Source organism: Platalea leucorodia, assembly GCF_965183815.1.
Source record: "Platalea leucorodia genome assembly, chromosome: 1".
Taxonomy (NCBI): Eukaryota; Metazoa; Chordata; class Aves; order Pelecaniformes; family Threskiornithidae; genus Platalea; species Platalea leucorodia.
Genome location: NC_138823.1, coordinates 143,938,604 through 143,948,233, shown reverse-complemented (window position 1 = coordinate 143,948,233; position 9,630 = coordinate 143,938,604). Strand labels below are relative to the sequence as shown.

At 39.7% G+C, this 9,630-nt stretch overlaps 1 protein-coding gene across 1 annotated transcript in view; it reads left to right on the top strand.

Moving 5' to 3' along the window:
* Nucleotides 1–298: 298 nt before the first annotated feature.
* Nucleotides 299–9,630, top strand: part of CFAP69 (cilia and flagella associated protein 69) — a gene marked incomplete at both ends in the record, with an annotated part of 28,730 nt that continues 19,398 nt past the window's right edge. Inside the window, 8 exons of the mRNA XM_082321072.1 lie at nucleotides 299–514; nucleotides 836–898; nucleotides 2,274–2,339; nucleotides 3,317–3,426; nucleotides 5,415–5,491; nucleotides 6,903–7,001; nucleotides 8,894–9,043; nucleotides 9,168–9,345. Coding sequence (XP_082177198.1) covers nucleotides 299–514; nucleotides 836–898; nucleotides 2,274–2,339; nucleotides 3,317–3,426; nucleotides 5,415–5,491; nucleotides 6,903–7,001; nucleotides 8,894–9,043; nucleotides 9,168–9,345 — 959 coding nt within the window. The remainder of the gene's footprint in view (nucleotides 515–835; nucleotides 899–2,273; nucleotides 2,340–3,316; nucleotides 3,427–5,414; nucleotides 5,492–6,902; nucleotides 7,002–8,893; nucleotides 9,044–9,167; nucleotides 9,346–9,630) is intronic.

Below are 9,630 nucleotides of genomic sequence, written 5' to 3'. Positions count from 1 at the left end.
TGGCATTACTGGTAGGGGGGAGGAGGGTGTAAAACAGGGTTGTCGCGGCAGGGATGTACAGATGTAGCACCGGAATGAGGCAGGAGCGGCAGGGCTGGGGCCTGCAGGCCGCGGCGGCTCACGCGGCGCGCAGCGGGCCCGGCTCCCGACACCGGCGGTCCGCACAGGCCGGCGGGACCCCGCTGCCCCGCGGGGGGTGCGGGCAGGCGGAGCGGGCGCGGCTCGGCGGGCGGGAGACACAGGCCCGGCCGCGGCGGGCCCGGGCCCCGGCGCCGGGAGGTGGCGCCGCCCCGCTCCCATGGCAACGGCGCGGGGCCGCGCTGCTGCCGCCGGCGGGTGGGCGAGCGGGCGGCGGCGGCTGCGGGCGGGCACCATGGCCTCCCTGGCCGAGCCCCCCGCCTCACGGGCGCCCTCTCGCTCCCCGGCGCTGTCGCCGGCCCCCGGCCCCTCTCGCTGCGGCGGGGAGCGGCGCAGGAACGCCTCGGACGCCGGCGCGGACCTCGGCGCCGTCCAGGTGAGCTCACCCGCAGCCAGGAGGCAGCCGCCGGCCCCGCCGCCTGCAGCCGCCCCCGGCCGGGAGGCGCTGCCCTGGCCTGCCCTGGCCTGGCCTGCCCTGGCCTGGCCTGCCCTGGCCTGGCCTGCCCTGGCCTGGCCTGGCCTGGCCGCTACGTCGGGCTGAGAACAAGCCCCGGGTTGTGCTTCACACACAGCCTGGATTTACCCCTCCGGGGATAGATTCTTGTTGGTTCAACGCAGCACTTGTACGTTTTAAGGTTTAAGCACTTTTTAAGCACAGTCTAAAAAAAAAAAGAAGTTAAAAGTGTGACTTTTCCAGGATACCCAGTTAAGATCAGTGGATCTGAATCACGTCATCAAACTACTCGAAGATTCAGACTCAGTAAGTAAGCCTGATACCTCGTTATTTCAGTTACACAGATAGTAATGGGGCTTAGAAAAATGTTTTATACAATTACTTTAGTACCCGACCTAAATAAACCAGATGGCACTGGTGGCTGGGGCTACAGAGCACAAAGCTGAAGTATTTGTTCCAGTATTTGAACACTTCTTCTAAAGATGGTCATTGTAATAGAGAATGGTATCAGTGAGGTTTGTATAGTAAAAAAAGAGAGAGAACCCAGTACGTCCTCACACAGGCACTTTAAAAAAAAAAAAAAAGACAAAAGCTTGTGCATTTAAAAACTAGAGATGCAAAATTTCTAGCTTATCTGGGAGTTTTTGAGTGCTAAAACCTACGGCTGAGAAACAAATACATACAGAGTTACTGAAAGTATGTCAGGAGTTTATGTAATTGTCTGAGTTAACTGCTAACATTTCTCCAAGGAGGTGATTTTAAAGGAAGGAGAAATATACAAAGTTCAGTGTTGAGGAACAAATATGACTATGTAGGCACACAGGAGAGCATAATCTTCTGGACTTCCACAGGCTGTTTTTGGTCTCCACAAGAAGATTTGGCAGACTAAATTCGTTAAGCCATCAGTTATTTTTGACCTAAAAACGTAGTAATTTATATCCTTAAAACAAGAACTCGATTAAACATACCACATTTTAAGTTAATGCCCCACAGAGAAGTAGTTCGTGTCCTTTTTTCCCCCCTTTTGATACAGAGCTGATAGAATAAACTTACTGACTGAAGAAAAAGGTGCTGGATGATGTTCTATACTGCTTCTCTAGAGAGTATAAGATGCACGATAAAATGCCCCTAGGATTCTGGGCTTGTAGATTCCTGAAACAACTTTCTGGCCTGCCTCAAGTTGCAGTGCTCTTGCCCAGCGTGGAGGTGCTTAGAAGAGCTGGAATGAATGCTGCATATCACTGACACACCCTGACATATCCTCATGTCAGTTGTTTTCAACTTTGAATTTGCAGACTGTTTTCTAGTGGTGGCAGAGCTCCACTCTAAGCCACTTAGATCTACATTTTCATGTATTTATGTCATGTCTGACATAGGTTTGGTTTTCTTAGTTGTCTTTCACAGAATCCCAAAGAATTTAAGAGAAAGAGCCCATGCATTTGAACAAAAGATCGAGTTTTAAAAAGGCCCTTCAGTTACAGGAGCGCAGACTCTGTACTTAGAAATGAGGCTTGATCAAGGAGCTAATCCTGCTGCAAAGCGCTTTCAGCATTTCATTGTGTCTTGTGATTTTTTTAATCTGTTTTGCATTTTCATTTAAACTTAAAAGGGGATAAACATAATCATTTAATGTTCTAAGGCAAACTGCAATTAAAACCTGCTTTTCATTCTTTTATTTAAGAAAGATTTGGAAAAAGAGCAGCTGAAAACTCTCAAGAAGGTAGTCAAGCATTTTGAAAATGGGCTTGTATCCTTTTTGCCACTATAGAATTCTGAAGTCATGGTGGTTTATGTATGATAATATGCTGACTTTTCAGCAAAGCATGTTATGATGTGCTGTGCTTCCACATGGAGAGCGGTGATGGTCCACATATGTTCTCATCATTGGCTTTCTTGTGCACACATAGCCAAGGCTGGTAGGTTAGCAAGATTCTTGGATGCTAGATTCATTTGCTACAAAATTCCGCCACTGTATAGTGATTGAAACTGTTCAAAATGTAATTAATGTACTTTCAACTCAGAGTAGACAAGCCTAATAATTGTCACCACTTAAGAAGCAGCAGATAAAATAGCAATGACTTCCAGTGAGGAGACATTTTAAAGAAAAATAAAGTCAGGCTAATTTATCTGAAACTTTTTTCATATTTACAGTACAAATTGAAAGGCTTCCAATAATCAGAAGTACTAGGGAGTGTGCGGGCATACGGAAAAATGTGATTAATTTCGTACAGTTCAGCTAATTGCCACAGTGATTTAAACTATCACATTACTTCACAACTGAGTTCTGGCTAAGTACTTACAGGCAGTTTCCATGAGTCAGCAGACTGCTAGTAACTTCTCAGTCTCAGTGATCTGTTCAGTTTTGATCTTGTGCCTCTACCCTAAATTAGATAATCTCAATATGTGTTTGGGTCCAGATTTTCAAACTTTAGTTAGTCACTTGGGACTAGAGTAGGAAAGAATTTAAATACCTCAAGGCTTAGAAGTGAGTTCAGCTGATAAGAAAGCTAAATCAGATTTGCAATGTTGTACTTCAGTAAAAGTAAGGCTGCTTCGAAAAGCATAAGTATTGACTCATGCTTCAGTTTAGACATCTAACTTTGAAAGCATTGGCCTTGTTTTTTCTTGGTTGTGTCTTTGAAGTGTGATGAATACAGTTTTCAACTTTTTCTTCTGATTCATAGCAGCACAAACAATCTGATTTCCTTAACTTTAAATTAAAAGCCCCTTAAGGATTTAGCACAAGTAATCGAAATTCTTAACCTGTGTGCAGAAAAAATGAATGAACAAGAAGCTTTCACTGACCCTTTATGTGAACTTATTAAATTATGTGGGTAAGTACTTCAGCCCTTCTTTTAGAGATTTAAACACTGCTCTATTAACATGTTCATACATTTTCTAAGGCAACTGACATATCCATACAGCGTCTATCTACAAGGCATCTCTATCTGCAAGGTATCTATTATATCACCCTTCCTTTTCATGAACTGTGTTTTCCTTGAATCCAATTTCTGTTGGCCTGAAGGAGGGACCCATTTTATCAGTTCAGTATCTGTGGAGCTACGTATTACATCATTTGAAACTATTGTAATTGGCCCCAGCTTGCTTGGAAGCAGGATTTCCCAAGGTGTCTTATTGCCTACAGTAAGTTGTTCTGGGACTGCTGGCCTCAAAAGATTCAGCAGCTAAGTCCTGCTGAGGTACGTTTTGCTGTTTCAAACCAGCTCTCTAAGTGAGTTTAAAAACCTGAGGTGACACAAAGACACTTCAGTACCTGAAGGTAAGCTTTACAAAATGACAAGCCATATTGCAGAAGAGAAAGAACCACAACAATTGGAGGATTTGGGATTTATAATTAATTTTAAAACATATTGCATGAACTTTTGGGCATTGTCATTGTCGTGCTGTACTTTAAATTATTTGTAGAATAAAATTTAGGTGTAATCCACACTTGTCAGTAGTTTTCTCCTCCTCAATAATTTAATAAAGTTACTTATGGAATGCTTGTAACTACAGTTACTACTGTATTTAATTATAATTGGAGAGAATAAGGAAGAGAAAAATTATGCCAGACAGAAAATGAGTTGCATAGTAAACCAGATATTCGGATAGGTTTTTACATAGCTTGCTCTCAGCTGTTAGGTTTAATAAACATAGAGCTTCTCAGCTGGATCTTTTAGTTCCCTGAGCACCGTCAGTTGTACTGCTTTCCTTTGCTGCCACGCAGTGGAGAATGAGAAGGTACATCACGAAGTTTCATTTTCTTCGGTGTTTGGCAGAAGCGTGACAAAACTGAAAATGAGTATATAAAGTCGATGAAATGTAGTTGTAAGTAAGACTTTTCGTCTCTTACAGCAGTTCAGCAATAATTGTGGTTTCTGCAATGAATATATTTTGGAAGATTGCACCCTTGGGTTTTGCTTTAATTTCTGTACTATGGAAATTCCCCCACAATTCACTACTACTTCATATGACAAAGAGAAGCCTATAACTAGAGGGAGGGGCTGTTATTTAAAATTTCCTTTCAGATACTGGAACTCCTGTAGTAAAATTTTCCACTCTTTCATAACTGGTTCTGTTTACCTGTCTTCTTCCCACTTTTTTTTCAGCGTCTGTTTCTTTTTTTTTTTTTTTCCCCATTTAGTCCATTATTTGCTCTTTCCTTTCTTTTTCTCTGGTTGTGTTTACAGAGGTAAACCTACCGGAAAGCTGCTTCTACACTATGAGTTGCAGAGACCTTAGCATAATATTGTAATGTTTACTGTTAGAGAATTTTTAGCACTTACCTGCTTATGTAATATCTGAGTATTTTGTAAATGTTATTGAATATTTCTTAATATCCCGTTTTTAAAAATAAATTTGTCATTGGGCTATTTGGAGTCAGTTTATTGGTTTTATTTTTATCCATTTCAAGAGGTCTTGCCTAGGGATATGATCCTTTTTTCCCACCTCTGCACATGTCTATGCATAGTCTAGCTCTGCAATAGTCTGATAGTGCCTAAGTTCCAGGATTTAATTTTCCACATTTAAATGACATTTGTTTATTCAGTATTTCTTACTGCATCAAATATGAATTATGAAAATATTATCTATGAACATGTACCAGTAATTGCCAAAATGTAATTGCCAGATTATGGAACTGGAAATTTCAGTGTAGAATCAGCATTGCAAAGAATGTATTTGTCCTGGGAAAAGTGTCCTTATTTGCAAAAAAAGTCAAGGAAGAAGAGAAAAGCTATTGAGCTTTTCTGGTGACTTGATTAAAGTGTTCTTCTGCAGTGTTTTAAGCATAGTTGTAATATTTTTTAATTTCCTTTTTCAGGTTACCATTTCAAAAAAAGAAATCGTCTGATGAAATAAGCTATTCTGTCGCAGTTTCAAAATCCATTGCACAACTGGGTGAGTGTAAACTGATAATGCCACAATAAAGTTATTATTATGCCATAATAAAATTAACTGTACTATTAGCACGATTTTAATTTCTTGTTACTTCCTTAGTAAATGTAAGTAATTTCTTTCAGTTATTCATTCAGTCCTCTGTGCTTTTTAGTATTAGAAACCATTCTTATTTTGCTGTGCAGCTAACCTGCAGATTAGCTAGCAGAATTACCTATTTGCCAATGTCAGAAGCTACGTGAGATAACTTTATCAGTACAGCTGAAGAACTAAACCTGTCTATAGCCTGTTTCGTTTCATTTTGCTCTGAGAAACTGGTATATTACTATAAACACCGAAGTCTGGGATAAGGGGAACGTGTACCCTTCCTGCTTTTTTGAAACCAAATGGAAGAAACAAGTGAGAAACAGTAAATCCTGAGTCCCAGCTCAAACCTTCAAAACCCAAAAGCCTGAGGCCTATCACCTACAAAGGCAAAATACAAGTCAGTTTAGTGCCATGCCTTACTAGGAGTAGTAATTTCTGACTTCAGCCTCCTGCTGCATCTCAGCCATGAGCTTCTGTCTCTCAGAAATCTCTTCTGAGAGAGTTGTTGAGGAAAAGGTGTCAAAGTCATGTCTTAATGTCACTGGACGTCTTAGTACCAAAATGTCTTTTTACAGCCTTGCATGTCACATTTGTGATTTTCAAAGAAAATACGGCAAGCACTGTAGGTCAAAAAGGATTCAGAATAGAGCAGGAGTGATATATCAGCTCACTTAATGGTAAGATTTAAATGGTAAAGAGGTAGCATGATCAGCCTGTCACACATGAAAAAAAGATCATCCTTGAAATGGGTGAGAAAAAAAATATTTTTAAAAGTCTTTATTTTCACAGGTCCGAGTAGATAGCAGAATGGCCTCCTGGTTTCAGATAGTTCCAGATTCTCTTTAGAGTAGCATGTCCAAAAAGACACTAGAATCTAAAAGATTTTTTATATTATCTGTGTTAGGCACTGGTAGCTCTCAATGGAATTCTCTTTATCTTGTGGAAAGGGATCTCTTTCTGTCATACCATGTCTGCTAGAAGAAGAGTTTCTGACATGGTGATGATGACAACAGCCTAGTGTAGTAGCTTTCTTCTGAATTCCACGACTTCTGGAATAACATCCAGTCTCTTATAAGGGTCTGTAGCCATAGAGCAGAGGAGGTCACTTTTTGATGAACCTTATGCTACTCCTCCAAGACCCCTTTGTCCTCTTCAGTGTCGGAGTCCCTGTCCCTTGAGTACTTAGCAATCAAACTTTGCATGAAATGACAGATTTGTAGGGGGGGATGACCAAAGGAAACACTAAATACTGTAAATAGCAGTGTTAAGATTACTTTCTAAAAAAATTATAAACTTTGGAAATTACATTTTTTTCTGTTTCCCACAGGTTATTTGATGAGGGTGCCAAGCTCTCAAGTTAGAATACAAATCTGTAAGTGTGTTGTTAGCTTTTATAATATGGAGTTACCGAGAAAACTACTTTCAGGTAAAGCACAGTATTTTCAAGTGTCACAAGAAATCAAGTGTTTATGATCCCAGCTACTTTGAAATGACTCTTTTAATTAGCTATGGATTAGTTTTTCTTTATAACTATAGTTACTGTATCTCATATATTAAATATATAGCATTGGCAAATGTGCAATTAACAGGTTTTTATAGAAATGCATACTCAAAATCTGAAATTAGTTCATCAGTGTACAAGGAATTAATTATTACACTTATGGGATTAGGATTAAATAGTATATAGAAAATGTGAAGTGGTCACAAGTTCTCTGAAACGTGGATAATGGAGGAAGAAAGAGTAGTTAGGATCAGAATTATAAGAAAGGAAATGTGATTTTCAACTTTGTATATGTAGCCTGGAGAGAAGCAGCTCTGATTTCACTTTTGGTGCTTGTGAGGGATAGATCTGAGCCCATCTAAATTTGATTGAGTTCATGTTATATGGACACATTTGAGCATAGGCTTTGAATAAATTCTCTCTGCAGAAAGAAGCTGATGATGCCTGCATATGAGCTCAAGCATGATCCTCTGGTATTATGGATAGACGTGCAAACTGTCATCAGTATCCACTACTATTTATTCCTTTGACCCTTATGATGGTGCCGGAGGCTGTTATCAGGCAAAGTCAGTCATGGATTCTGTCCTAGAGGGGCACAGGATCATGTGCTGTGAGACAGCACTAGATTTACAAGTAGCCAAGCTACAGATGAACATTTTCATGGTGTGGATCCAGAGTGCAGGTGATGGAGCATGCTGGATGTCCGTGTGCTCCCTTGCTGTGTTCCTACAGCATGGCACTAGTTCCTGTGCCCTCTTGCTAGTTGTCATTTATTTTAGGAGGCCTAAAGAAGCTGCAGCTGCAACAGCCCTCACAAGATTCTAGAAATATGAAAGCATATAAATCTATTTTTACCTTACAAACAAGACACAAATCCTGCAAGCAGCTCTGTGTGCGTTTAGTTGTATATCTGTGAATAGTTCCATCAAGATTTAAGTGAATGTTAAATATTGAGAGATTTTATTCTTCTCCTCCAGATTTAGAAAATAAGATGTTATTTCAAAAATGAAGAATGTATTTCAGTCTAATTTTTTTAAGTCAAATTTTTCATCTCTAAGCAGACATGTAAATTGTGTGAAAGTTTGATCCTACAGAGTTCTCTTACCTATAAAGTAATACCAACTTAAAGCCTATCAGAGTTTATGCTTAGTTAAAACTTGTTTCACCGTGTGCATTACCTGCATTTATCAATCCTACATTTCATGTCATTTGATATATATATATATTTTAAGCTACTGAAGATAAACTTTGCTTTCACGAGTTAGCATATATAAATATAAATTTCTTTTCTCAGTGCTTCCCCTTCCCCCTAACTCAGTAATGAAATAGGGATTTGCATATGCATGGACAAAAGTAAAAACAGAGAGACTTTAGAAAGTCAAGCTTATAAATCAAAGGTTGGATTCACATATTTTAAGTATTACAATAATAGAAGGTGTTAATTCTCTAGTGAATAGGCTACAAAAGACAACTGGGTTCTGCACTAACAACTTATTGCATGACCTGAAGAAGGTTTTTCACCTCTGTATAATCTTGCTTGTTCTTTCATTCTGTAAATTCTAGGAAGCAATTGATTTGTTTATATAGCATTTTAGTCTTCTTGAGGGTAGGTCTGTTGGATATGCTTTAGGCACTATTAATACTCAGATATAAGAAAAGCAGCTCTTGTTGTTAGATTTTTTTTTTCAATTGGTTTTAGGACTAAGGAACTATGATACTCAGTTCTCAGTTCTTTCTTGAGAAAGGATGAATATTTTATGAAGTAACCAAAATTCTGAACATTTACTGCATTATAACTAAAGCTATTGTATGCGCAGGTTACCAGCCAACAAGCGCAAACTATAAAATTCAGATGGCTGAATTAGGAGGATTAGCAGAAACTCTCGTTTTGTCACTAGCATTAGTTGAAAATCAACTTACTGAGAAGTTGTGGGTACTTAAAGCTCTCCAGCATCTCTCCAGTTCTGGTTAGTAGAAACTGTTCTTTCAACAATCTCGTAACCTCTGGTCTTAGATCATTTGTTCTCTGAACATGCCTAAAACAATTACTGACCTACAGGGAATTAATTATTCAGATTTTCATAATTTCAGGAGTGAATTGCAGACTTATGATGAAGGCCCAAGCAGCCAGCAGACTCTGTTTGTATCTAAATGGTGTTGATCCCTCAGGACAGCTGGTGTTCCGCTCCTCAGAAATCCTATGGAACCTGTTAGAGAACACCTCAAAAGAAGAAGTTGTTAATCAGCTCAGTAGCTTGGAATGTGTGCAGTAAGTGCAGGGAAGCATTTTATGAGTTAATACCGTAATTTTGGAGACATTTAAAGCATTGCTGTTGTGTAGCATTTTGTTTGAAATTAATCAAGAGAAAATACAAACAGGGAATGGAGGTCTCTCATTAAATCCTCATTAAGTTTCAGTGTTAACACATCTGATTCTCCAGAATGGAAGCACGACTGGATCAAACCTCATAGCCAAGCAGCCCATGATTTAGACCCCTCAGACATCTGTTTCTGTTTCAGCAAGTTAGGTAGCACTGTGGCCTGTGAGATGCCA